This window comes from Scyliorhinus torazame, chromosome 22 (assembly GCF_047496885.1).
Source record: "Scyliorhinus torazame isolate Kashiwa2021f chromosome 22, sScyTor2.1, whole genome shotgun sequence".
Lineage (NCBI taxonomy): Eukaryota > Metazoa > Chordata > Chondrichthyes > Carcharhiniformes > Scyliorhinidae > Scyliorhinus > Scyliorhinus torazame.
This window is the reverse complement of record NC_092728.1, coordinates 103,003,506-103,031,498: the sequence shown is the minus strand read 5'-3', so window position 1 is coordinate 103,031,498 and position 27,993 is coordinate 103,003,506. Positions and strand designations below refer to the sequence as shown.

The 27,993-nt window shown below is 42.6% G+C and overlaps 1 protein-coding gene across 6 annotated transcripts in view; it reads left to right on the top strand.

Annotated features, from left to right (window-relative positions):
- Positions 1 to 26,794, top strand: part of slc25a25b (solute carrier family 25 member 25b) — a 58,993-nt gene extending 32,199 nt beyond the window's left edge. For 3 of the 6 annotated variants that reach the window (XM_072488772.1, XM_072488766.1, XM_072488770.1), the window contains 10 exons: positions 12,541 to 12,667; positions 13,537 to 13,624; positions 14,664 to 14,699; positions 15,055 to 15,166; positions 17,021 to 17,179; positions 20,315 to 20,467; positions 20,773 to 20,880; positions 20,989 to 21,156; positions 21,318 to 21,468; positions 22,781 to 26,794. In XM_072488772.1, the coding sequence (XP_072344873.1) occupies positions 12,541 to 12,667; positions 13,537 to 13,624; positions 14,664 to 14,699; positions 15,055 to 15,166; positions 17,021 to 17,179; positions 20,315 to 20,467; positions 20,773 to 20,880; positions 20,989 to 21,156; positions 21,318 to 21,468; positions 22,781 to 22,965 (1,287 nt within the window). In that variant the 3' untranslated portion in view covers positions 22,966 to 26,794. Of the gene's footprint in view, positions 1 to 9,262; positions 9,553 to 12,540; positions 12,668 to 13,536; positions 13,625 to 14,663; positions 14,700 to 15,054; positions 15,167 to 17,020; positions 17,180 to 20,314; positions 20,468 to 20,772; positions 20,881 to 20,988; positions 21,157 to 21,317; positions 21,469 to 22,780 lie in introns of those variants that run through there. The other 3 variants (XM_072488768.1, XM_072488771.1, XM_072488767.1) reach the window with 3 other exon arrangements.
- The last annotated feature ends 1,199 nt before the right edge of the window (positions 26,795 to 27,993 follow it).

Below are 27,993 nucleotides of genomic sequence, written 5' to 3'. Positions count from 1 at the left end.
TAAAGACCTTCGCCACACCTAGGGGGCAACTAGGAATGGTTAAGTTGGTTTTTAGAAGTACACTCTTCTCACCCATAACGGGAAACCATTTTGGGTTCACGTAATCACATTTTGCAATTTGTCTGAAAAATAGACTATAAAGGTTAACTAACTTTTAAGCACAGTGGCGCAGTGGTTAGCTCTGCTGCCTCACGTCCCAGGTTCGATCCCGGCTCTGGGTCACTGTCCGTGCGGAGTTTGCACATTCTCCCTGTGTTTGCGTGGGTTTCGCCCCACAACCCAAAGATGTGCAGGGTAGGTGGATTGGCCACGCTAAATTGTCCCTTAATTGGACAAAAATAATTGGGTACTCTAAATTTAAGAAAACCCCTAGCTTTTCATAACTTTTGATCGTAGCTGTCTTTTATAACCATGTTGAGGATTTTCATGTTAAATAAAGGAGTTATGTATTAATGTTTTAGTTTGTGTTACTCATTGTTGCAGTTAAACCTTTTGCACATGAGTAAAACTGAGGTATTCAGTTACACCATGGAATTCTGGCTGGCTCATTTTGGGAACCACTTAATTACAGTGAGCAGTTGAGTAAAACAGCTGCTGCTGTCACTTTGCTGTATTGGTAAGCTTTCTGTTAGGTTACAATGTTAACGTCTGTTAATGCAGCAAGACCTGGACAATATCTAGGCTTGGGCTGACAGTGGCAAGTTACTTATGTGCCAGGCAATGACCATCTCCTACAAGAGAGAGGGTCTAATCATCGCCTCTTGACATTCAATGGCATTACCATCGCTGAATCTCCCACATTCAACATCCTAGGGGTTACCATTGATCAGAAACTGAACTTGACTAGCCATAATAATACTGCGGCTACCAGGGTGGGTAAAAGGCTAGGAATCCTACGGCGTGAAACTCACTTCCTGCCTGAAAGCCTGTCCACCATCTACAAGGCACAAGTCAGGAATGTAAAGAAATACTCTCCACTTGCCTGGATTAGTGCAGCTCCAACAATACTGAAGAAGCTCGACATCAGGGCGGCACGGTGGCGCAGTGGTTAGCACTGCTGCCTCACAGCGCTGAGGACCCGGGTTCGATCCCAGCTCTGGGTCACTGTCCATGTGGAGTTTGCACATTCTCCCCGTGACTGCGTGGGTCTCATCCCCACAACCCAAAGATGTGCAGGGTAGGTGGATTGACCATGCTAAATTGCCCCTTAATTGGAAAAAGAAATGGGGTATTCCTTTTTATTAAAAAAAAAATCAGGAAGATTTCCCTCTGAGCATTGTAGGCGATTAGTCAATCGATGATTTAGGCGGGGCATTGATAACGGCTCCTCTTCCGTTCTCGCCGGCCCGATACTCCAGAAGCCCAGTGGTAGTGGCGGCTCTGAGAATCTGGGGCAGTGGAGGAAATATAGGAGAGCGGAGGGAGCATCGGTTTGGGCCCCGATATACAACAACCATCGGTTTGTGGCGGGATGGCTGGATGGTGGGTTCCGGGGATGGCAGCGAGCAGGAATTGTGAAGATGGGACATCTATTCGTAGACTGGAGCTACCCTAGCTTGAAGGCTTTAGAGGAGAAATTAGAATTGCCAGCAGGGAATGGGTTTAGATGTCTGCAGGTACGAGATTTTTGAGAAGTCTGGTTCCGACCTTCCCGCTCCTACCACCACGGGGGATACAGGACAGGGTAGTTTCCAGAACATGGGTGGGAGAGGGAAATGTATCAGATATCTATCGAGAACTTATGGAGTGGGAGGAAACTCCGATAGAGGAACTAAAGGTCAAGTGGGAAGATGAGCTGGTGGGACAGGTGGTGGCAGGTCTGTGGGCGGTTGCTTTAAGCAGGATTAACACATCCTCATCCTGTGCCAGGCTTAACCTGATACAATTTAAGGTAGTCCACCGGGCACACATGACGGCAGCCCGGATGAGCAAGTTCTTTGGGGTAGAGGACAGGTGTGCGAGGTGCGCGGGAGTCGAGCAAATCATGTCCACATGTTTTGAGCATGCCCAAAGCTTAAAGAGGGTCTTGGCAGGGTTTTGCTAAGGCGATGTCCACAGTGCTTAAAACATGGGTGGTGCCGAGTCCAGAAGTGGCGATCTTTGGAGTGCCGGAAGAGCCAGGAGTCCAGGGGGCGAGAGAGGCTGACGCTTTGGCCTTTGCCTCCCTGGTAGCCCGGAGACGGATTCTGTTAATGTGGAGGGACTTGAAGCCCCTAAAATTAAAGACCTGGGTCTGTGACATGGCTGGGTTTCTCAGTCTCGAGAAAATAAAGTTCGCCCTAAGACGGCGGAGGTGGCAGCCATTTCTTGGAGAAAATTAAAATGTCAGCAGAGGCAGAAATCTTAGGCTATTGTTTCATTGATTGGTGGTGCGAAGAACGTGACGGGGATGGAAATGTTTTATGTCCCATGTTTATGTTATTATAAAAACTACAAAAATAGATGATTTAGCGTACCCTTGAATTTCAGCTGCAAGGAACATTAAGCAAGTCGGACTTGGTGAGAAGAGATCTAACAGTGATCTAATTGTGTTCAAGGTTTTGGAGTTGCTCCTGTAGTCAAGTGCTTAAATTCAAGGGTCACAGATTCAGAGTAGAGTGGTGGTCAAATGGATTTTCTTTCAGCCAGAATGGTCAAAGCTACTATGGAATAAGGTACTAGTGGAATAAGGTACTAGGGAAGACCATTTCAATTATAAAGTTCAAGAGTTTGGATGCATTTCTAAGTTTAAATTTGAGGGTAATAATGAGCAATTTATCACTGAAAAATTGGCCTGTTGGGCCTCTGTTCTTCCTTTCTCAAATTATTATTTTCTCTTATTGATGACTAGTTTGGTGTGGTATTATTAGTCAATGGGGGTAGCGCTTGGAAACTCTATTCCACAGAGATCCTGACAATTTCACCTGGATTGTGTTCTCCAAAACTGATCCCTACTGGAGTTTGCAGAGTTAGGAGGGCAGATACCTCATTTGTAACATGTTACATAGCTGTATCTTTTTGTGTCTGCCTTGTCCCATGACAACTGAAGTTCATTTATCTGTGTACCCTGCCCATCACTTGTTTTGCAAGGGCCAGACAGAACATTCTGTCTGCCAAAGTCGCCAAGAAACTTATAGAAATGGCATAGGCTTGACGCAACTGCCTCTCCTCGATGACTTGGAGGTTTCTGGTAATCTATTAAATCGGTGTTTTCAAGCTTTTTTTCCGGCGACCCAGTTTTACCAAATGGCCAACTCTCGCGACACACGTCACATTCACAATATATTCTCCATTTTAAAAATGGCACATTCATTGTTGGCATTTCTGTTATTAAATGTGAAAATTATGAATTGTGCTACTGTTTCGCCTGAAAGGACAGTTCTAATTTGACACCTTTCTAAAGGGTGTAACTCAAGATTATTTAATTATTTTATATCTTCACAGCCATTGTTAGCATGTGGAGAATTGCATTCAAGCGCTGGAAAGATTTAACATGCTCAATATGACGCAGTTTGAACAACGTCATGTTCACTCGTTCAAAACCCAACATGACCTCGGATAGGAAATTAAACTTAAAATTTCCACTTCAGAAATTAGCCCTAACTGCTGAACTAAAAACACGGTCAGACAGAATGTCACTGGACACCCGTCAGTACCGTTTCCCAGTAACAGACTAAGCATGCTTTTTTTAAAAAAAAAAAACAATGCTGGCGCAACTCAGCTGACCAATATGCAAAACGTGCAGGCACATTCCACCCCATACACCTGTAACATTTTACTGGCTCATGTATACATGAGTGTAGCTTAGTCGCCAGTTAATGCACCCTTGGCGAACAATTTGAAGTCCCAATAAATCTAGAATCAAAAGTCCTTGCGGCACAGAAATTAATTCAGCTGATGGGGTCCATGTAGCCACATGACAGATGGATGCTTGGGGACGAGTGCCTGGGAAGAGGGGGTGGATAGCAGTGGGGGAAATGATGGAAAAAAGGCGTTCTTGAAGGACAAGAACCCTGGTATGGAGAGAGAATTTGGAAGTGGAAGGAATGCACATAGAGGGGCGGAGGAGGCTGTATTGTCCGGGTTAACTGAGAGAATGGTGAAGGACGCACGGGGTTCGTTAGTGACACACTGAACTTGAGAAATAATACAGATCTTGTCACTGAATGCAGTAGCAGGAAATGCCACCCAAAGAGAATTTTTACAGGTCACTGGCTGCAAACTGCCCCAACTGCACTGTGGCCTAGAGAGGCAAATAAGGCACCAGCTTCTACATCAGCCTCATGGTCATACACTGTACTGCAACAAGAATTTACTTGGCGAGAAAACGGAAAAAATGGTCAGGCAATCTTTGGGATCATTTTTGGTGACCTTTTGGCCACCCATTTTATACCATCCCATGAACCATCCACGTGTCGCAACCCCCAGTTTAAAATCACAACTTGAGACCAATAAGACCACCCCCAAAGAAACCTCGGCTATCATTTTGTTTTCCTTTTTTTGATTTTCTCTGAAAGATGCCATCTGAAAGGTAGTGGATTGATCCAGGGTGTGGTCTTATGGGCATCGCTATCCCTCTGGTATTTCACTATGGCAACCATTATTCTTGCGAGCTTAAGGTGACAGCTCAAAGCTGCTTAGATTGGATTCTGAGACTGAAATTTGTGAGTTGGCTCCTTGAGTTCAGAATTTTGATTGCACTAGCAGCAGAATCATAGGTTATGTGTTTCAACTTTAGTTTTGCTATCAGGATGAAGGAACTGCATTAAACTCATTAAAGCAATCAAGTAAAGAGGGAATTGATGCACGATCAATTACAATTAAAGAAGAGGTAGTAACGTAACTGAAGGTTTTAATAGACCAGAACTGTTCCCCAGCAGCTTCGGTACAGAATGAGGGCTGCTGGGATGGCACCGGTTCTTATACCCCACCTGTCAGGGCGGAGCTACATACCAAACAGCCAATGGTAAACTCTTAGGTTTAACCAATGGTCTTCAGCCTCTCGGGTACTGCAATACCTGATAATACCACAGGAATATAGCTTATTAAGTTTCAACGGAGTAAGGCAAGGCTGGTTGGCCTCTACTTTAATGCCAGGATTATTACAGGTAAAAGAGATGCATTAAGGGCATTGATGGACATGTGGAATTGTGATAAAGTAGCCATCATGGAGACATGGTTGAGAGAGGGACAAGATCGGCAGCTCAGCATCCTGGGGTATAAAAACTTCAGGGGGTGGGTGTTGAAAGAGAAGGAGGCATTACATTATTAGTTAAGAAGACAGTTACAGCAGTAAAGAGAGATGATATCTTAGAGGAGCATAAAGTTAAGCTTTGTGGGTAGAACGTGGGTATATAAAAAAGGGGCAGTCACATTGCTAGGTGACCCCCCCCCCCCCCATAGTCAGTGGGAAATTGAGGAGCAAATATGCGCGCAATTCGCAGAGGTCTGTAAAAGTAATACAATAGGGTAATTGTATTGGGTAATTTCAACTTTCCAACATTAATTGGTATAATCATAATGTTTAAGGGCTTCGATGGGGGTTAGAGTCCAACAAAGGACAGTGCAGTACTGAACCTAATTCTGGGGAATGAAGCCAGGCAGGTGGTTGAGGTGTTGGTGGGGAGCGTTTTAGCGATAGCGATCACAATTTAAGCTTGTTATGGATAAAGAAATAGACAAGTTGCAAAAAAATTAAATGGTTTGGATTGGGGGAGAGCGGATTTTAGTAAAATAAGGCAGGATCTGACCAAGGTAAACTGCGATGAGTTACTTAAGGGGAAATCTACAGAAGAGCAGTGGGAGGGCATTCAAAACGAAAATGCGGAGATTACAGGTTACAGAACCTACCTGTTCCTTCTCGGGTGATAGGAAGGAGTAACAAGCCCAGAGAACCATGGATGGCCAGAAGTATTCGGGATAACGATTAGAAGGAAAAGAGTCTTTTAGCACGTACAATGGGAATAAATCAGCAGAGGCATTAATGGAGTATAGAAAATGCAGCTTGGAGCTTAAGAAAGAAATTAGGCGAGCAAAGAGGGGATATGAGAAATCTCTGGCTGGTAAAAGTAGGGAAAATCCCAAGATATTCTTTAAGTATATCACTGGGAAGAGGATAACCAGGGAAGAGTAGGGATCAGAGGAGCAATCTGTGGGTGCAGCCAGAGGACATTGTTGGGTGTTGAACGAATACTTCACACTGTCTTCACCCAAGAGAATGAGTTGATAGGTATGGAACTCGGAGAGAGACTGAGAGGTCCTTGAACAAATTGACATGAGTGACGAGGTATTGGAGGTTTTGGCAGGCATAAAAGTGGACAAATATCCAGGTCCAGATGAATTGTGTCCCAGGCTTCCGTGGGAAGTGAGGGAGGAGATTGCAGGGGTTCTGACCCAAACTTTTAATTCCTCTCTGGCTACGGGGAAGGTGCCAGAGGACTGGAGAACAGCTAATGTGGTTCCACTATTAGGGGTTCTTGCGATAAGCCAGGGAATGAAGGGTTGTAGCGATAAGCCAGGGAACTACAGAGCAGTGAGTTTCACATCAGTGGTAGGGAAATTATTGGAGAAAATTCTGAAGGAGAGAATCTATCTCCACTTGGAGAGGCAAGGTTTAATCCGAGATCGTCAGCAGGGCTCTGTCAGAGGGAGGTCATGCATAATAAATTTGATTTAATTTTTTGAAGAGGTGACCAGTGTGTAGATGAGGATAGTGCAGTTGATATGGATATGTAGTTTACATGGATTTCAGCAAAACCATTTACAAGGTCCCACATCGGAGACTGATAAAGAAGGGAAATGCACATGGGATACAGGGTAATTTGATAAGGTGAATTCAGAATTGACTTGGGAGACAGAGGATGATGACGATGGCTGCTTTAGTGACTAGAGACCAGTGACCAGTGGCTCACCACAGGAATCTGTGCTGGGTACCCTATTATTCGTCATTTATATAAACTACATATGAGGGTAGGATCAGTAAGTTTGCGGATGACACAAATATTGGCCAGCGGTTAACAGTGAGGTTGAGTGTCTTGGGTTACAGGAGGATATAGATACGATGGTCAAAGTGGCAGATGGAATTTAACCATGAAAAGTGTGAGGTGATGCACTTTAGAAGGAGAAATTTGATAAGGAAGTATTCAATTAACAGCATGGCACTCCGAAGTTCCGAGAAACAAAGGGACCGTTGCATGTTTGTCCAAAGATCTTTGAAGGCGGGAGGCAGGTTAATACGGTGGTGAGAAAGGAATATGGGACACTTGCCTTTATCAATCCAGGCATAGATTTCAAAAGCAGGGAGGTGATGCTGGAGTTGTATAGAGTACTGTGTGCAGTTCTGGCTACCGCATTTTAGGAAGGATGTGATTGCACTGGAGGTGGTGCAGAGGAGATTCACCAGGATGTTGCCTGGGATGGAACATTTAAGTTATGAAGAGAGGTTGGATAGGCTTGGGTTGTTGTTTTTTTTGTTTGGAGCAGAGAAAACTGAAGGGTGACCTGATCGAGGTGTACAAGATTGAGGGGCAAGGGCAGGGTGGATAGGGAGCAGCTGTTCCCCTTCGTTGAAGGGTCAGTCACAAGGGGAGGAGCAGGAGGTTTAGGGGGATGTGAGGAAAATCTTCTTTACACCGAGGGTGATGACGGTCTGGAATGCACTGCCTGGGAGGGCAGATGCGGTTATACCTGGATGCTCACTTGGCACATCATAGCATTCAAAGCTATGGGCCAAGTGCTAGCAAATGGGGTTGGATAGGCAGGTCAGAAGGAATATCATGGATGGATACCAGCGGAATGTGGCAAGCCTGCACGTGGGCGACGGTCAACAAAATGTCTCGTGAACCCAGATGGGCAACATGTGGCCCCCGGCCGCAGATTGCCCACCACTGCTCTACAGCTAAACACCCCTAATTTCACTAAAGCAAGGATTCAGATCCTGGTCCTGGCCTGTATGGCTGTTACAAATTTACAGCCAGTCACTGGGATTCTTTAGTTTTTGCTAACTTTTACGGTGATCGTTATCGTTACCATAGCCTTAATGGGCCCATTGGCCTTTACTTGACTCTTCTCTGGTTTTCTTAAAGCCTCTCTCTTCCTTCAGTCCACATCTCCATGTTATCCACCCATCTGATTTTTCTTCCTCGTTTTTAAACACTCAATTTCTCTTTCCGTTGTTACCAGGACAAGGTTGGTCTGCATTTCAAATGTTTTATGATATAAATAGAAAATACATTTTCTGTCTTTCTAAAATTGATGATGTTCTCAGAAGCTTTGCTACTGTGGAAGAATATGTGCAACTTCATTGGTGTTGAGATTTTAGACCCCTCATTTAACTGTCACTTGTTAGTGGGAGGGAGTGAAATGAACATGCCATCATTCAGCCCTCTCATCTGGTCATAAATGTGTTTGCAACCTGGGGACAGTGTTGATCCATTTGGTCCCATAGCACAACAGTCACTGCTGCTGTGGGGATTATTCTTAGAGGCTCTGTCTTCTCCGCTTGTGCCGTACCTCTTCCGCTTGGACATCGCAAATTGGTTGCACCGTATTTCTAGTTGAACCCGATTCCCTGTCTGGAGGGAAGCTACGTACCCCCTGTCTGACAGCTCTGCCTTAACCTTGTCCCACGCCTGAGGTGTGGTGATCCTCTGGTTAAACTATCACCAGTCAGCTCTCCCCCTTTTCAGGGTCCCATCTGGGACTATGATGTCTTTGCCTGGAATGGCCTATTCTGTGCGGCAACATACTGATGTTCAGTGCACAGTGCTATTACATAAGTTAAAAGTTTGACCGTGGAAATTAACTGGAGTTCAAGTGTACATTTTGAAATAGTGCACACATGCTTGGTTATAAGTTCATGGCAGCTTTATGTAGTATCTTGAACTATTTGTATTTTTAACAGCACTTATTTGATGAACTTTATTCTTTTGCGTATGTATGAACGTCAATGTGCTCTGGAGAATTGCCAGACAAATTAATGATCAATATGCAATCAATACTTTATTGACCAGTGTGTTTCACTGAATTAGGTATGTTCAATGTAACATAAAACACAGTACAGGTATTACAATCTGCATTGACCAGCACGTTTTCAATATTTTTCTGAAAGCGAGTTGAGAATCCTAGGTTATTAATCTTCAGCAGGACTTGACTTGAGTGGCTATATTAAGTATGTCAATCTATGCTTGCAAATGGCGAGAATGCAGGGTGTCATGAGACTGCGTCGACAGGAAGGGGCGAGGAAACTGGTCTCTGCTATAAGAATGACGTAGTTGCCTTCCAGTAATGTGATACTGAAGTCAGCCGGCATTTCAGCAGTTCCTCCGTAGTGGCTGCCTAAGAGAATTAATTTAACTTATTTAAGTTATTTATTTTATACACCTGAATCATAGTTTTGACAAAAAAAAAGTCAGAATGCTGTGCCTATGTTTAACCGTACCAGTACTGGATAGTTTAGAAAGGGAATTTGAATACTTTGAATCAGGACGGCTGCCTGCCAAGCTGAAATCTTTGTTCAAGCTCAGCCTTTTCATCCCTTCACAGGAGTTATCAACCTATCGTCAGTGGAGACAGGTAAGTCATGGTCATAATGCGGTCTGAAGTATTTCAGGTCTTCCGGTATCTTATAATTTCAGGATGATTTTCAACTTTAAGTGTGCTGTACTCTTTGATGGCTGCTCAGAAAATGCTTCCCAGTTTTTCTCCACGTTCAACTTTTTGGCAATACTCATCCGGCTGCCTTCTGAATGACTCACCATGCACTAGCCCGTGGGAGTGGGATAGTCTCCCACTTACAAATTCCTGGTAATCTCACCAGTTTTATGCTGGTCACCGGTAAACTGACTGACAATATCTGAGCAAAGATACTTCATTCCGGGTCACTTCCCCAAGCAACGGCACTCTTAAAAATAGAGAATTCTTGATCAGTTGTTTTAAAAAAAAAAAAAAAAAAATTTAGAGTACCCAATTCATTTTTTCCAATTAAGGGGCAATTTAGCGTGGCCAATCCACCTACTCTGCACATCTTTGGGTTGTGGGGGCGGGACCCATGCAAATACGGGGAGAATGTGCAAACTCCACACGGACAGTGACCCAGAGCCAGGATCGAACCTGGGACCTTGGCGCCGTGAGGCTGCAGGGCTAACCCACTGCGCCACCGTGCTGCCCTTCGATTAGTTGCCGCTTACAAGGCACAGTACAGTGCATTATTCTGTTCTTGTCTTGTTTTTACTGATGTGGCTGTAAGAGGGGGTGTGTTACTGTTAAAATGTTAATGTTGTAATATTGCAATCTTATTTTTTAAATTAAGGATTGCTTTTTGGCCACGGTGGTGCTGAAAATTTGAAAAATATAAATTATTGAGAAGGCACAGCCAAGTTAACTTGGCGGCCGGACACTTGCCTCTGCAATAATGTCTGAGGTGAAACTTCCAAAACTTAATTCATTACCAAGGAGTTCTGTGTGGCCAAAGCATGAGTATTAGGACTGGTCTTGCATTAAAGGGGTTCCTATTAGATTATCATTTTTAACCAGATTTTTTAACAGATTATTGGTATTTTAAATTTTCGCATTGCTAAAGGAAGATGGATGCTTTCCAATGTGTTGTAGCCCAGGCTTCTTACAACCACCACATATTGCTTCCTCAGAAGTCTAGCAGCAAAATAGCTTATTGAATCTTTGAGAATGAGCCTGCTTTTACCGTGTAAGTGGTACAGGTTGCAGGGCTCTATATCTAGCACTGCTACGAGATATTGATGGCTGTTAATGCGAAACATGTTAGCGAAACTGTCCCCTTTTTTTTCTACAATGTCCCACATGCTGTCTCAAGTGGTCCAATGTAATTCTTGGGAGGATTGTGCTCAGCACATTGCCTGAGTGGTTGAAATTTCAGTTTGCTGTTCAGAATGAAATTGAGAATTACTTCCTACTAGCCGCACTGCACATAGAATGTGAGACTACACAGTTTTGGAATCCGGGTGAACTTGTACCTATACGTTTGTTTTGAAACCAGGACTACAAAATCTTTAATTATAGTATATCTCCCATTAGCCATGCCTCAAGTTTGTGGAGCAAACGGATAGCTGCTTGGATTCCTGAGTGCTGCAGAGACAGTTCTGCTTACTATCAGCTGACATTGCTTTCAGCTTATTGAGGAACCTGATCCCTACATACAACATTTTTGTTGGAACTTGACCTTTGGTATCAGGTGCAGTGTAATCACAATCCTAACTCTATTTAAAAGTCATGCTCCAAAGTACATCTTGATAAAATGTATATTCAAGGGTGGGAAGGAAATCAAGGGCAGGGTTCTACGTTCCAAGTCCTGAGTATTGCCAGTGGAGAATTGGGACTGGTCTCTGCTGGAAATGGTGCCCTGGTGTGATTCACAGTCTTTAGCCGTGCAAGTTTGTGCATGGCGGAGAGCACGTCGGATTCCATTCAAATCCTGGTATTGGGCTGTCATTTTGAGTGGGAGTCCCGATCCCAGCATCCAGTGACAGGTTCCCCCAACCCCTCATAAAGGAGGGTCGTCATCTTTCTTCCCCCCCCCCCCCCCCCCCCCCCCCCACCCACCCACCCACCCACCCACCACCACAGGAATAGTGGGTCTCTTCACACACGCACACATGTCCCGACCCCTTCAGCCACCCCATTATTAGTCCCCATGCCCTGGCATTACCAAAAGTGCACTGGCACCTGCACCCAAGCAGTGACACCCTAGCCTGGCGTACAGTGATACAGGAAGCGGCTGTTTACCTTGTGTTGTGTCAGCTGTGGGTGAACCATTAAGTTAATCGTATGCTTTATGTGACAAATTTTGAGACAAAACGCAGAACTATCAATAGAATGCCTACCCGTTGCATTTCAGTGCCTTCTTTTTAATATATATTGCACTAGATGCATGCATGCATGCATGCATGAATGGTATGAGTATGAGGTGACCAAATTCCATTAATGGCGATCGTGGCTATGTTGGAAAAAGTCGGCTTGGTGCACGTTTTAAAGAAAAAAAATTGTTGAAACAGGTTGCCAACTGGAAGTGTTTTAAATTATAGTCTGCCACTCCTTCAATGCAGGCAGTTGTTCAGGAATGGAGTTTGCATTCAATGAAGAAGACACAGAATATCTTAACAGCAATCTGTGCTTTATAGTCCGTATGATGAACCAGTAGTTTAAATTTGGCTAAGCTGTTGTCAAGATGAATTCTAGAAAAGGCAGTAATATCTGGTATTTGTGGATTAGCATTTTATTAATCTGCTCGTACGAAAGGCAAATCCATTGTTCTACAGGACCTTGAAGCAAATCTGTAAAGTAGACATTGAACAAAATGATCATCATAATAAAAATGATCATACATAAAAACCCTTGGTATCTGACTTTTATTTAGTTATGAAATGCTCTAAAATGGCAGATGTACAGACTTTGATTTCCCCCCTTTCAAGATTGCAATCCCCACACAAAATGCCCACACATGAAATGGGATTTTCTGGAAAACAAATGGATTTGCGTCATCCCATTTTTCTATTGCCTAAAATGTTTCTTTTGTCTTTTTTAAAACAGAAAGTTGTAAAAGCTGGTGACAAAGACTGTGATGGCCAACTAGATTTTGAAGAATTTGTTCATTATTTAAAAGATCATGAGAAGAAACTCCGACTGGTTTTCAAAAGCCTGGATAAAAAAAATGATGGTAGGAGCTAAATTGCTGACTCTGCAAATTCATTGCAATCTTAAAAATGGACACGTTAAAGTAAATTGCAAATTCTACATTGTCACTTAAAGCATGGGGTATGACATAGATGTCTTTGTGGTCCAGTAAGAAATGAAGGGTGCGATCCAATGGCCACGATGCACCTGAAAAGCAGCTCGCCACGTCACAACATGGTTGATGAAAGTGGGGAGACCCGTTGCCTGGATCTACCCGGCTCGCAACACCTTGCGCAATCTAAAGCGATCTTGTGAGACCTTGCGATATAAATCTCTCCCATTGTGGGTGGGGTCACGGGGGCACTGCATGTTGGTAGGTTGGCTGGCGTTTTGTGTGTGCTGGTGATCGGGTCAGGGGAGTCGATTGGGGGCTGGGTGGGATCAGGGGTTGCATTGGGGGGTCAACAGAGATCTGGATGCCATTTCAAAATGGCGTCCCGATCTCCTACACTGAGGAGCTCCTCAGTGTAGTAAACTGGGCTATGTGCAGACTTGGCCGTGTGTTCCCTGCTGAGGCCGTGTCAGGGGGGTCAATGGGGGGGGTGGGGGAGATCAGGGGTGCTTTGGGGAGCTTCAGAGATCTGGATGCCATTTCAAAATGGCGTCCCGATCTCCTACACTGAGGAGCTCCTCGGTGTAAAAAAACAGGACTATGTGGACTCGGCCGCGCGTTCACTGCTGAGGTCCCCGATTTAATGCGGGTGTCGTTGTAGAGCTTTGTTGCGAGCGCCAGGAAACACACGGATAAACATGATCAATATGGGACTTTGTTCCCATTTAGTTGAATCGTGCGTATAATTACCGATTTCTTCATGGTCAGCAGAGAGTGCAATCAATCTTTTCTTCTTTTAGGTAAGATTGATGTCCAAGAAATCATGCAGTCTCTGTGTGACCTCGGAGTGCACATTTCGGAGCAACAGGCAGAAAAGATCCTGAAACGGTGAGTTATGTTACTTTGAAGAAAAAGTCACTTTTTTAAGTCACTCATCATAAATGTCCTGTACTATTATTACCAATTCGCAAAGTTTTCCTTTGAAACTTCCTGTTACGGAATTTCTGTGCAATTATAGACTTTATTTCTTTCCTTTTCCATACTCTGGCTGTACGACTGCTTTTGCTTGGATGGAGGTAGATTAAAATAGTCCCACAATAATATAGCCTCACATTTTTTTCATTTTTTAAAACTCATTTGGCATGTGGCCTGTGTATCCCCATGCATTAAGACTAAAAATGGAACTTTATAGGATTAGAATCAACCTTGAATCCATCCACTCAGTCACTGGTACTTGATGAAAAGTGCTACTGCGCAGCCTCCTACTGAATGTGTGTTCTAATATCTCCCACCTCTTACTGCTGGAAGCCTTTGGCAGTGTAATTGTTCTGTGACATGCTAACATAAAGATGCTGAGTAGTATCTGAAACTTGTATGCTGCATGTATTTTAAAAGTAACAATAGAATTTCAACCAAAAACACATTCATATTCTTGAAACCCATGATTGCCTCCTTTTTTAAAACACTTTTGACAGGATTGACCAACACGTCCGGTTGAATACTCTGAGCTCCATTTGGCACTCCCTTAATGTTGCTGAGCTGAATGATGATGTCTGGAATACTAATTATTTTCCCCAAAGCAAAGAAACCCACATTCACTTTGTCCTGAGACTGTATCCTCTACAGGGTACTTATCTCCACAGTGACTTGTGAGAAGATGATCTAGTAACTCTGCAAATTACAAGTTGCCATTAATGGATGTGATATTGGGGGAGGTGGCAAAAATAACCTTTAAAACTGAATTTGTTTGTGTTTTTTTAAAAAAATTTAAATATTGGGATAATAGCTTTGCCTCGGAAGGATTGTGCAGTTTTGTAGTGACGAGGTTGAGGTGGTGCAGCTAAGTGTGTTTGTTCTTTGTCCTCTGTTAAATGTACAAAATGCTTTATCTGTGCTGTTTTCTGCATCTTTTGCTTTCTGTCTTCAGAATTTGGAGAGGGCACCTCTGGGGCCCTATTGTATAGTAAGTACCAGTGTATGCCTGTCTACTTTTCCTACCTGCTCCCCTTCATAGAAATTAATAAATCCACATTTTATTTCCACCTTGTGCAGCTTCACCCTTCCCTGATTTGTAAAATGGGCTTGAATAACTGTCCTTGCACAAACTCATGAGCCTATAATGCTAGTCAGTTTCATGCTGATAAACCTACCACTCCTATTCCTGCAACAATAGCTTATAACATTTTATTGTTTAAAATACTGGATTCTACCACACGTATATGCAGATCATAACTGTTACATTAAACAGTAGAGTTCAAACATGTAGCAACCACAATTTAACTATGCTTTTGTTTCGTTCTGCTTTTTAAAAAAAATAGCATGGATAAAAATGGAACAATGACCATTGACTGGAATGAGTGGCGAGATTATCACCTCCTACATCCAGCAGACAACATTCCTGAAATAATCCTGTACTGGAAGCACTCCACAGTAAGTCCAGCACACAGTGTGTAGAGAGTGACTACCAATGGTTAGCAAGCTGTAATTTAACGTTTTGTCAGCTCAAACACTCCTGATCCACTGTCTTGATCTTAACCTCTGTGCGTGTGCTCCAAGTGAGCATGGCACAAGTCTACAATAAAATCAGTATTGGTAGATGTGTCCATTAATGGTTCAGGACTAACACATTCTCCTTTATCAGTTGTCCTCTCATATTACATTGTGCTGGAACAGAAACATGTGCCTTGCGAACTTCATATTTAAACTTGTAAGAAGAATATTGCAGAGGATATGTGCAATTATGTTAAACCTACATCAATCATTGATTAGGCCAAAGTGAGAACAGTTCACCTTTACTTTAGGAAGGATGTTGATATGGAAAGGATGCAGAAGAGATTCACTGAGATGATCCCAGGGAAGAGACTGGGCTTTAGATATGAAGCAGGGTTAAAGAAACTGGGCTGAGCTCTCTTAATTGGGGGGGGGGGTGGGGGGGGGGGGGGGGGGGGGGGGAAATAGTTGAGATCTGATGGAGGGATTCAAAATTGAAACTTATGAGTTGAATAGGAGGGAAATTATTTCCAGTGTTCGGTAATTTGATAATTAGAAGGCGTAAATTGAAGAGCATCACCCAAGGAATGAAGGGAGAATTTGGGAGGTTATTTTTTATATACAGAAGATTGTTAGGAAAAGGAATGCTCCAGCAAATATGTTGGTGAAAGCAAAATATTTAATAGTTTACAATGTGGGAATGGATGATATTTGATTGAAAAAAGTTTAATATGTGGGCTAACGACAAGGGAATGAAACTAAGGGAAAAGCTTTCAGATAGCCAGCACTGGTACAATGGACAAAATGCCTGCTTGTGTGCTGTAACATTCTGTGATGGGTTTCATTTGCTTTTCCTATCTGATTTCATGCCCTTGCACAGCTTAATCTAGCCCAGTTGAGCTTTTTCCTCTTTCATTCCAACTTAAACAGGCAGATTGTTCTGGTTTTTCACTGGAATGAGCTGGTGACTCAATTGATTCGAATTCTTGGCTTTGCCTTTTACGTCACTTGCTCCTTGGTGTCAGTGTCAGATGTTACAATTTGGCATGTATATTTATTTGCAATATGTTTGCTTAAAGTAAACCCATTATTGCCAGATAGAACTCAAAAGGAAGGTAACTATTGGCACATACAAATTGGCACCATAATTCCTCAATGTTTAAGGTAACATTGGAAAAATCTGTTCACATTTTTTTAATGAATGGGTCATGGGACCGAGTGCCTCATGCAGATTTAATATTGGGCGGTATCAAGCTTGCTTTTGATTGAATACGATAGGTAGCCTTTTGTGAAAGATTCTAATTCTCTTTCCCCCAGCCTTTTGCGAAAGATACGTTTGGGGCTCGATTTAATGCAAAAAAAAAAACAGTCCTATTTTGGGGGCATATAGAGGGGTGTTTCCTACGTGCAGCGTGGGAGCGACCCCGCTATCTAACCGGATTCTGCTGTTTTTTTCTGACCTTGGTCAGGAACGCCCCGCCGAGGCCGCACTTACCTAATTTCCTGCACCGATGAGGAAGATAACTCACTGATTGGGGCTCCATTTTTAAATACTTTGGATTGAGCAACAGATCTCAGTTTATCGGATCAGCAGACTGATTTATAGTTTGCATTCGAAAATCTTTTTGCGTAGGAAACATTAAAAATCAGTGAAGTTTATTAATTTGGGTGCTGGCGTCCTTCATTTCATTAACCGGAAAAGATTATTATGATGATTGCTGTAGCATTTCTGCATTTTTTTAAAAAAGTGGCTAGCTGCAGGAAGTAAAGAGAAAACCTCAACTTGTGTTTCAGATCTTTGACGTAGGTGAGAGTTTGACGATTCCAGATGAGTTCACAGAGGAGGAAAAGAAAACCGGGATGTGGTGGCGACAATTGGTTGCGGGAGGAGGTGCGGGCGCTGTGTCCAGAACATGCACTGCCCCACTTGATCGGCTCAAGGTACTCATGCAGGTGAGTTTCCCCACTTGTTTCCCGTTATTGTAAATATCAGCTGCTTGATTCAACAACCCAGTGTTACAATACCAGTAGGTGTTATAACTGAATGGGAAGATCCCAGACTGGACCCTGGCTCAAAAGACCACAACTTTTACTTTAATAAAAAAAAAAAAAAACTTGGTAGGAACAGAGTCACAGAACGCGAATTAGTTTTAACAAGAAGAAAAAAATATTTCTTAAACATGAAATATTGGATTATGACACAATATTCCTTTATTCCCCTTTAATTGAAATGAAATGAAATGAAAATCGCTTATTGTCACAAGTAGGCTTCAATGAAGTTACTGTGAAAAGCCCCTAGTCGCCACATTCCGGCGCCTGTTCGGGGAGGCTGGTACGTGAATTGAATCATGCTGCTGGCCTGCCTTGGTCTGCTTTAAAAGCCAACGATTTAGCCATGTGCTAAACCAGCCCCTGTAGAGCAGTTGGATGCAGGTTTTAGGATTGACACCGATTGCAAGTACAATCTTGAGCTACAATGGTCTCATTGACACACACCGTCCCTTTTAAGTACACAAGATGACTGTGGCAAAAGACATTCCTCTCTCAACCCAAAGGAATGTCTGGATTTCTTCTCAAAATCCCCATCTTTTTCAACAATGATTTCCCCCCCGCTGCTCCCATCAAGGTTTCACTTTCAGGTTTTATACCTCTCCCACCATATTTCTTTTATTTAAAAGGCTTTTACACAGCTTCGAGGTCCAGCCACAGATTTCCACAAGAATTTCAACTAATGTCTCCCAAACAGCACTGCTGCAGTTATCTTTCTGGCCTCTCCCGATTCAATGCCTTTCAAACTCCTCTGACTTTACTGAACCGCAATCTGTTCTGGTTCACCGTTTCCTCTGTTGCGTTAACTCCAAACATCTTGGAAATGTCCTTCATTTCTCTAATTTACTCAACTAGGTGCACTTTAGATTTCCAGCATCTGTTTTCTTTTTTAAAATAAATTTAGAGTACCCCATTATTATTTTTTTTTTCAATTAAGGGGCAATTTAGTGTGGCCAATCCACCTACCCTGCACATCTTTGGGTTGTGGGGGGAAACCCACGCAGACACAGGGGGAATGTGCAAACTTCACACTGACAGTGACCCAGAGCCGGGCTTCGAACCCGGGTCCTCAGCGCCGTAGTCCCAGTGCTAACCACTGCTCCACATGCGGCCCTACATGTTTTCTTAATCATTGCTCCATAATTTGGCTTTTCTTCTAGCAAGGCTGAAAGATGCACCTCTTTCGCCCTCTAAACCCAGCACAATTGAATCACAGTTGTCATTGAAACCAACCCCGACACGTACAAATACACGTCCAGCATGAATCTGGGCACAGAAACATTAACCCACTTAAAACTATACTTCATTACTAATGTTTACTAATACAAATATAAATCCTTAAAGCTACCTTTATTTTTCGAACACTCGGTCCCCATGTCCATGTACTTCCAGCAAAGGTCCTAAATCAGGAGAAGGAACCAGGGCTGAAGGTTTTTTTTGCTCTCTTTCTCACTCATCGCCTTCTGTGAAACACTGAAGTTATTTGCCACACCTGTGTCAAGATACATGACATCCGCCAACTTAGCAAAAACAAGCCATTTGGAAGAGAGGCTCTGAGTAACCGATTACGTGGGTTACCCTCTGTCCTGTGGGTTACCCTCTGTCCTATCAGTCAAATGTTGGAACAAGCAATTTTGTAATGAGAAATATGGCTATGCATGTAGGAAATTTATCATGTGAATATGTATAACTCTTTAGTGAGTTTGTAACTTACACATTTCGGACAGTCGATTCAATTAAAAGTCTATCACTTTTCTATCTTCAAACTAACGTAATGCAGAGGACTTTTATGCAGTTTTGACCATCTTAAGTAGCATGCTGAAGGTGTCCTTTAAAAAGAATTGCTAGAATTTGTAAAGCAGAAATGCCATTTCAGATAGGTTTATTTGTGAATATGAACAATTGGTCAGTCAGGTAGAAATCAATAGTGGAATGGCTTTGCTTTTAGCTCAGTAGTGGCTTTTCTGGTTTAAGTATTAAGAGGATGGAAGACTCTATAAACTGTACAAATGGCTTTCTTTAAGTTCTGTGATGGAACAAAGACCGGAGTAACATGGTCTCATGTTTCATTTTTTAAAGATGCGGTTGACTTGGGCATTCTTCCATCAGCTGTGGTTGACTTGGGCATTCTTCCATCAGCTGTGGTTGACTTGGGCATTCTTCCATCAAAATTAAAGTAAATTTGACTTGATTGCCTAACCTGAAGAAGGGTTCTTAGAAGAAAGGATTGCCCAACTGATTGATATGTTAATAAGTAGTCAGTTTTTTTGCAACAGTCCAAATCAGTTATGTGGCTTCCCCTTCAAAATCTGTTAGCGAATGATAGAAAGGATTGAACATTGGTATAAAATTAACTTTGTTCTCTTTTTTTTAATGCTTTTGAGGACAGGGCCTTATCAATAATATTCTTGTACTCCAAGCATTGATTTCTCTTGTAGGAAAAAAACCCAAATATAAAATACTCTTCACAAAGCACAGGTTCTTTACAGAATCACTTAATTTCATTAAAATAGAACTGGAGCCACAGAAGCGTGTTTTGCCAATAACTGATTCTTGGTGCATCAATAAGATTCATCCAAGGGGTTTGAATTATTGGAGACTTAACATTCTTGATTCATGTCAGTAGGCCATTTGATTACTCTTAGCCTTCTCTTGCTCATTACATATCCTTCCAACTGGGCATGTGATGGATACCAATTGGGACTCCAGGTTCTCTTGCCTGAAACCTGGGTGTCTAGGTTGAATCTAGCCCCGTCAAGTACCACATGTGGAAAACATTTAATTTGGCACGGGCTGGGGAGCAATCTTCACACCCTTTTGGTCGATGTGGCTCAGGTGATCACACTAGATAAAATTCCCAAGTGGAGGAGCAGTGTCGGAATGGAGTTGAAATTTAGATATTACAAGATTAGCTATGTTAACTGGTTATGGGGGTGAATTCACATCTCTTACTCGTGTTTCCAATGGCTGTATACACTGCTCATGTAAGGCATGATAGCTGGTATATAAAGACTATGTTCATGTGTTCTTACTAAACAGGTTCATGCTTCCAAATCGAACAATATGTGCATTGCGGGAGGATTTAGCCACATGATTAAAGAAGGAGGATTCCGGTCTCTCTGGAGAGGAAATGGAATCAATGCAATCAAAATTGCACCAGAGTCGGCACTCAAATTCATGGCATACGAGCAGGTGAGAAAATGGAGTAGGTGGGAGCGATTAAGGTCATGCATTGGAGTTTAGTCAAAAATGATATCAGTAGTTTTACTGACTCCAATTTTTTGACTCTGCTGTATTAAATGTAATCTTGCTAAAGGTTAATGATGAATCTCAGTCAAACTAAGGAGAGAATTTAAAAAAAAAAAAAAATGTTGTCAAGGAGGACCCAACACTGGGGCTCTACTCCCCTGCTATTTGTATTCCCTGTTACTTTTATTTGTCTGATATTCAAACTGTTCGATGTGGCTGTTACTTTAATTGCAAACATTCTCTTGCAGATAAAGAGATTAATTGGTAGCGACCAGCAGCCTTTGGGAATTCAGGAGCGATTGATTGCAGGATCACTAGCTGGACTGATTGCACAGAGTACTATCTATCCAATGGAGGTAATGGGACTTAATTCGGAGTTATAATCTCCATAACAATTTACACTTCCATACTTAAGATTTTCTATTTGTGCTTCTGGCTATAATTCTGGGTATTGTTCGCCTTAGGTGTTGAAGACTAGATTGGCGTTGCGGAAAACTGGACAGTATTCAGGAATGCTTGACTGCGCGAAGCACATATTTAAGAAGGAGGGAGTTACAGCGTTTTACAAAGGCTATGTTCCTAATATGTTGGGCATTATCCCTTATGCTGGAATAGACTTGGCTATTTATGAGGTGAGTTCCCCAACTTGCGGGATTTCTTTTAACATTAAAAAAGAAAGCTGATTTCAGGACCTGATTTTGTCACTGCGTTTCCACTTGTTGCATTGCAGTTGAGGCTCATTCTCATTATATGCATGTTCAGTTGATCAGAAACGTTTTTTGCTTTTCTTTAGACTTTGAAGAATTCATGGTTGCAGCGCTATGCCACCGACAGCGTGGATCCCGGGGTCTTTGTTCTCTTGGCTTGTGGCACCGTTTCAAGCACGTGTGGACAGTTAGCTAGTTATCCATTGGCACTTGTCAGGACCCGAATGCAGGCGCAAGGTAACTGTCTGCAATGGCAAAATCCACTTTGATTTTCTTTTGGGGGGAGGGCGGGAGAGAGAAGTAGGGGAGGAGCAGGAGAGAAGTTGGTAACGTACTGATCAACTAATGGATTCCTCGGCGGGGGGAAAGTGACAGATTGGATAGAATTAAATCCATGAAGTCAATAAGAAAAACAGCAAATGCTGGAAAATCGCAGTAGGTCTGGCAGCATCTGCGGAGAGACCAAACCGAATTAATATTGAGTCCGCGCGACTCTTCAGAGCCTGTAACTGGTTTGCTGTTGGCAGCAAGTATTGGCAGAGTGTTTATTCGATCTGTCCCCAAAGAGACTTCCACTGTGTATTCTGCATGAACTCTGATTTGCTGAATACTATTAGCATAGTGGTTAGCCATGTCACTTCATGACGCCAGGGTCCCATGTTTGATTCCCTGCTGGGTCGCTGTCTTGTGTGGAATCTGCACGTTTCCCCCCCCCCCCCCCATATCTGCGCGGGTTTCCTCCGGGTGCTCCAGTTTCCTCCCACAAGTCCCAAAAGACATGCTGTTGGGTGAATTGGACATTCTGAATTCTCCCTCTGTACCCGAACAGGCGCCGGAATGTGGCAACTAGGGGATTTTAACTGTAACTTCATTGCAGTGTTAATGTAAGCCTACTTGTGGCAATAAAGATTATTATATTTATTATAAGTCACTGCAATTTTAACCAAACTCTGCACTTTTTTGGAAAAAACATTTCCCCCTTTACTTTCCTTATGAAGATTTGTGCTGGGATATATTTTTTGAAGATTGCGGCAGGCCTGTTATGCTCTCAAGTGGCAATTCACGTGGGAGCCTAAAGAATGATTTTTAAAAAACAAACAAACCATGGGGTGATTCATTGCCAAGCCCGTCATATCCCTGTGCACATTGTTACAGAGAAATGGCTAGCATTCACAGCTCTGATTGTTCGCGTGTGATCTCTGAGCCGAAGGCTGATTGTAGCAATCTTAAACTGTTGTCCCAGCTGACGTCAGCCAGTTCTGCTCAGAGCAGGGTTTACACCTGGGGCTCTCCTGCCCTGTTGTTTAGTAGCTCATAATGCAGCATTTTTACCTAATCAGCAATTGGGGAAGATCCTAGGCAAATCTTTAATTAGTATTTCCAGTCACATGGCATTAATGGTAAGATGTGTTTCACAGTATTAGATTTGAAATCCATCTTTGGTCTGAAGCTACTTTCTGATCTATTGGGTTTGTGCTTCTTGAATTAATCTATAATTCAATAGATATTTGCCTCCAATAAATAATATCCATTTATTTCCCCCTTTAAGCTACCACTGTCGGAGCACCTCAGCGTACAATGCTTGGACTCTTCAGACACATTCTGAGCACGGAAGGAGCAATTGGACTGTACCGGGGTTTAGCACCAAATTTCATGAAGGTTATTCCTGCTGTGAGCATTAGCTACGTGGTGTATGAAAACCTGAAGATGACCCTCGGTGTCACATCGCGATGAGACTTGGAAAAGTGACTCGCAGCTTTTTAATCTTGGGTGGTCATCCTGGGGTTTTAACCATCTCATTCTGTGAATGTCACAAAACACTAGCTAAGTAAGGACGCAGTGGGGAAGAGGATTAAAGGGACCATTCCCCCAACGCGTCAGCAGATTTAATTTCTGATTAGCCTTTCATAATTTTTGTCAAAAGCTGTTGAGATGAAGTCCCGAGTCCTTGATTGGGCCATTTTGTGCAGAGTTGTCACCGTTTCAGCTTATCAGTTGTATCATCAATCAGTCAATGGCCACTTTGGAGCTTCTTAATTGTTACATGACGTGATTGCAAATATCCATGTAGAAATTGTTGTTGGCAATAATTAGAGTGAATGCTTACAATGCAATATGGTGGTCTGTCTGCTGATTTAACAGTGGCACATCCCTAATTTTCAAATAAGTGGGTTAATGCTCCTGTTAAAATAGCAAACAGAGGAATATTATGGGAGTGCTTTTAAGCATTCACTGATATTGCAAACCGTCATTGGTGTCTTGGAGTCGAGAAACCATTTTTGTTTTAATGAACAAGTTTGCATCTGTGAAGAATTCTAATTTCACAGTTATCAAATGTTAGTGTGCTCTTGGGTTTCCCTCTGATTTGTAACTGACATGCACAGCTAGAAAGCTCCAGAAAATATTCTGATCTCCTTGTTGACTTTAGAGACAAAAGCAAACTCATTCTTTTGTCCCACTTGCACATTTCCTGATGTTCATTACCAGCCGGGTTAATTTTATTACAGAGTTTGGTTTTATCATGTGGTTCAGGTGTAAACTGGGTATTTATGTTATTTATTGTTTGCAAGTTTTCAAAAGGCTTATAATCTGTGATAGCGGAGCCTTAATCTCCTGGTGAAGGAACCAAATATTAGTTCCATATAAGATTCTGTTAGACCATCATGGGTGAAGTCAAACCCAGTGATGGCCATTGAAGTTTGTAAGACATCTCCTTCACAATTTGTGGTTGGGGATGGTCAACTATTGTCTTAATAGAAACCTGAAATGATCGTCTTACATTTAGAAAGGGATAAAATTATTTATTTTTATACACCTTGCAGTGCTAACCAGATATTTATTAATGAATGTGACCTAAATGAGGGCAGAGTGTGTGTGTGTGTTGCTGTCATTTGCACGTCCTATAAATTAACTCTTCGTTTTGTATGGGTTTCAAAGCTTTTCAAAGCCCTTTCTAATGTGTGGAGACAATGGTTAACTTTAGTCATTAGCCTTTTTATTTTAAATTCCAGACTTTTTTCTTTGGTTCAGATGGGGAATGAAAGGAATAAAAAGCACATGTACTGCACAGGCCAGCTTACTGCTTTGAGGCATGGCACTTCCCAATGTAGCAGACTTTTGGGCCAAGTAGTTGAAAGGTTGCAAGACACAAGGCCCTAACTTCAGTTCGATAATCACAAAAGTTGAGCCACTTTATTAATATTGTTAGTTATTTAAAATGAAAGCATTTAATATTCTGACTATTTAAGGGCGGCACGGTGGCGCACTGGTTAACACTGCTGCCCACGACGCTGAGGACCTGGGTCGATCCCAGCCCCGGTCCACTGTCCGTGTGGAGTTTGCACATTCTCCCTGTGTCTGCGTGGGTTTCACCCCCACAACCCAAAGATGGGCAGGGTAGGTGAATTGGCCACGCTAAATTGCCCCTTAACTGGGAAAAAAATTATAATTGGGTACTTTAAATTCATGAAAAAAACAGATCTTGTGAAGCGGTATTGCAAATGTACTCCTGCCTATCTGAAGATTTGTGAATCTTTAAAAGCAGAGAGAGAGAGAGAGGGTGTGGAGAGGAGGATGTTGAGGCGGGTGGGATAGTGGCAGTGGGGTGAGTGGGGGTGCCTGGGGAGTGGTAGAAGAAGGCAAGGTGATTTGAAAGTGTTGAAGGGTGTTGTGAACCTCGGGGGAGGGTATTGGGGTGGGTATAGGCCTGTGGCTCCTGGTGAATGGAGAGGTTTATGATGTTTCATGGTGAGGTGGGACCTGCAGTATTTGAGGTTGCATCTCTGTCCGGTGAAATGCAGTTGTCTTGAGCTTCTTTAAGCAAGACTGGTCCTTGAGCATTTGTGCGTGCTGAGAACTGGGATGGTTGTGGAGTGACTGGCTTGTGCTGTACTTAGAACATAGAACATTGCAGCGCAGTACAGGCCCTTCGACGCTCGATGTTGCACCGACCAGTGAAACCACTCTAAATCCCATCTACACTATTCCCTTATTGTCCATATGTCTATCCAATGACCATTTGAATGCCCTTAGTGTTGGCGAGTCTACTACTGTTTCAGGCAGGGCATTCCACACCCTTACTACTCTCGGAGTGAAGAACCTACCTCTGACATCTGTCCTATATCTATCTCTCCTCAATTTAAAGCTATGTCCCCTCGTGCTAGCCATCACCATCCAAGGAAAAAGGCTCTCACTGTCCACCCTATCCAATCCTCTGATCATCTTGTATGCCTCAATTAAGTCACCTCTTAACCTTCTCTCTAACGAAAACAAAAGTTTTGAGCAAAAGTTCTGTACAGTTCAAACTGTTAAGTATTGTTTTGGCAGCAATGTAGTCTTTTCAACAGGTTGAAATCCTTGTGATGATTCTGTTTTTAAAAAGGGGCAGTAACTTACTCTTCACTTACAGTTATCATTTCAGAACTACAGACTGAAAATCTTCAAGTGTTTAGCGTTGGATACTGTGTGTTGCAAGCTGAATTTTAAGGCATCTTTCTCCCCACCCCCCTAATTTATGTATTTATTTTGGAAGTTTGTGAAAAGTAAATTTTGTGTGACTTTAGTTGTAAATGTTTTTGTAATCACTAAACTTTAAAAAAAAAAAAAAAAATTATTTTAAATCTGACCGAGCATGGCCTGGTCTCTGCCTTGTGCAGTGTGTTTCTGTTCTGGCTGTTTATGCACCGAGGTTGATAGGGTGTGAAACTGCTGCCCTAAAACGTTCTGGAGGGATGTGCAGGACATTTGCCCCATTTATTTTTGTAAAAGAAAACCGCTTCCTACTGCACTCTGGAAGTGGGATATGGATTGTCTGCATAAAACCTGCGGACAGTCTACCTGATCTGACACGCAACCCTGGAATCTGCACTATTTACACTTTTTTGGAGGAAGGGAGCAAGTGAATTAAGTGGCTTTCTGTTTTACACGATGGGTGATTTCCTTCACAACCATGTAGTCAGATCGAATGAAATGTTATTTTACTGGGACCAGATGGCGTCATTCTGTTGGAGGATTATTTTCATGTTGTCAATCAGTTGATCATGTGAATGCAGTTTTTTTTTTTTAACGTGTGAATGCTTCGTAAAAAAAACTTTATTAAAAGCAAGACTTTGTGATTGATGGAGGTGGATTGAAAATACTCGCCCTGTGCCCCAGGGTCTGTGAACCAATTGTTGGTTTGTTTTCAAAGCCTTACAGCGTAAAGTGCCTCTGCAGATCCTGATGTATGTGTTTTCCCTGTTTGGGGACTGTGCTGTGAGTCCTCTTCTGTTGGTGCGGTATCTCCAGAGGACAGGTCCAAATGTTCTGTAATGCTGCCGTTTAGCTCGAGCCATTACTTCACAGCTTAAATAAGGTCCCTGTTTATTTTGGGAATTTGCAGTGGAACCTGATTTGCCAAAGGCAGCCTGTAATTAGTTTCTGAAATGCAAGTTGTGCAGAATCAATGCAAGCAATGCTCTGTGTGTCTTGTTTGTGTTGTAGAACAAGACTGATGATCAACCCTTTATGTACTTGTGTTCAAATAGGGAACAGTCTTCTAATAAAATATTTCTTTGCGAATAAACTTTGCTGGTGTCATTCATGCTGTGTTTGTATATAGTGTCTACCAGAGCATGCTACAATGTGAAAAATGCACTGAGTCTATAGACCAGAGTGTCCCAGTCTTGGTGCCCAATCTGATGAGTTAGCTAAATTGCCTTGGTTGCTTCTGCACCAGAATAAGGAGGAGTTAATAGTTGACCAGGATTTCTGTTCTTGGGGGCACCATCTTTTGAGTGGGAAGTAGATCTCACAATTATTACAGCGGCGAAGGAGACCATTCAGCCCATCTACGAATGAGCAACTCTCATCGTGCCCTTTCTCCTTATCACTTTGCTTCTTTGACTAATTTCTTTAAATCTGTGCCCTCTCATTCTTGATCCTTTCACAAGTGGGAGCAGCTTCTTCATATACTCTGTCCAGGCTCCTTATGATTTTGATTGCCTCCGTCACATTTCCCCTCTGCCTCCTTTTCTGAGGGAAACAATTCTAAGTTCTACGTTCTATCAATCTCCGTTCATAATGCTTTGGGGTTTCGTATCATCTTCATACTTTGAAATTGTGCCCTGTGTACCAAAGTCTAGGTCATTAATATATAAACCAGGCAAAGCAAGGGTCCCCAAACTGACCCTTGAGGAACTCCTCTCATAAAAAGAACAATGGTAAATAATGAAAGAAATATAATGCAAAAATATAAAAACGGAATGCAGAAGATTTTAAACTTACATGAAAAGGGAGAGTAGCTAAAGTCAATGATGGAGACTAGGGAGTTAATGGGAACACACCAAAGCAGAGACGCTAAATCAATATTTTACAAATAAAATAGGAGCAGGAGGAGGCCATTTGGCCTTTGAGCCCTCTGCCATTCGCTATGATCATGGCTGATCATCCAACTCAATAGCCTAATCCTGACCCCCCCCCCCCCCCCCCCCCCCACCCCCAATATCCTTTGATCCCCTGCACCCTCAGTGCTATATCTAACCACTTGAAAACATACAATGTTTTGGCCAAAACCACTTCCTGTGATATCAAATTCCATAGACCGACCACTCTGGGTGACGAAACTTATCCTGATCTTTGTCCTAAATGGTCCACCCTGTATCCTCAGACTGTGACCCCTGGTTCTGGACACCCCCACCATCGGGAACATCCTCCCTGCATCTACCCTGTCTAGTCATGTTGGAATTTTATAGGTTTCTATGAGACCCCCCTACCCCCATCTGA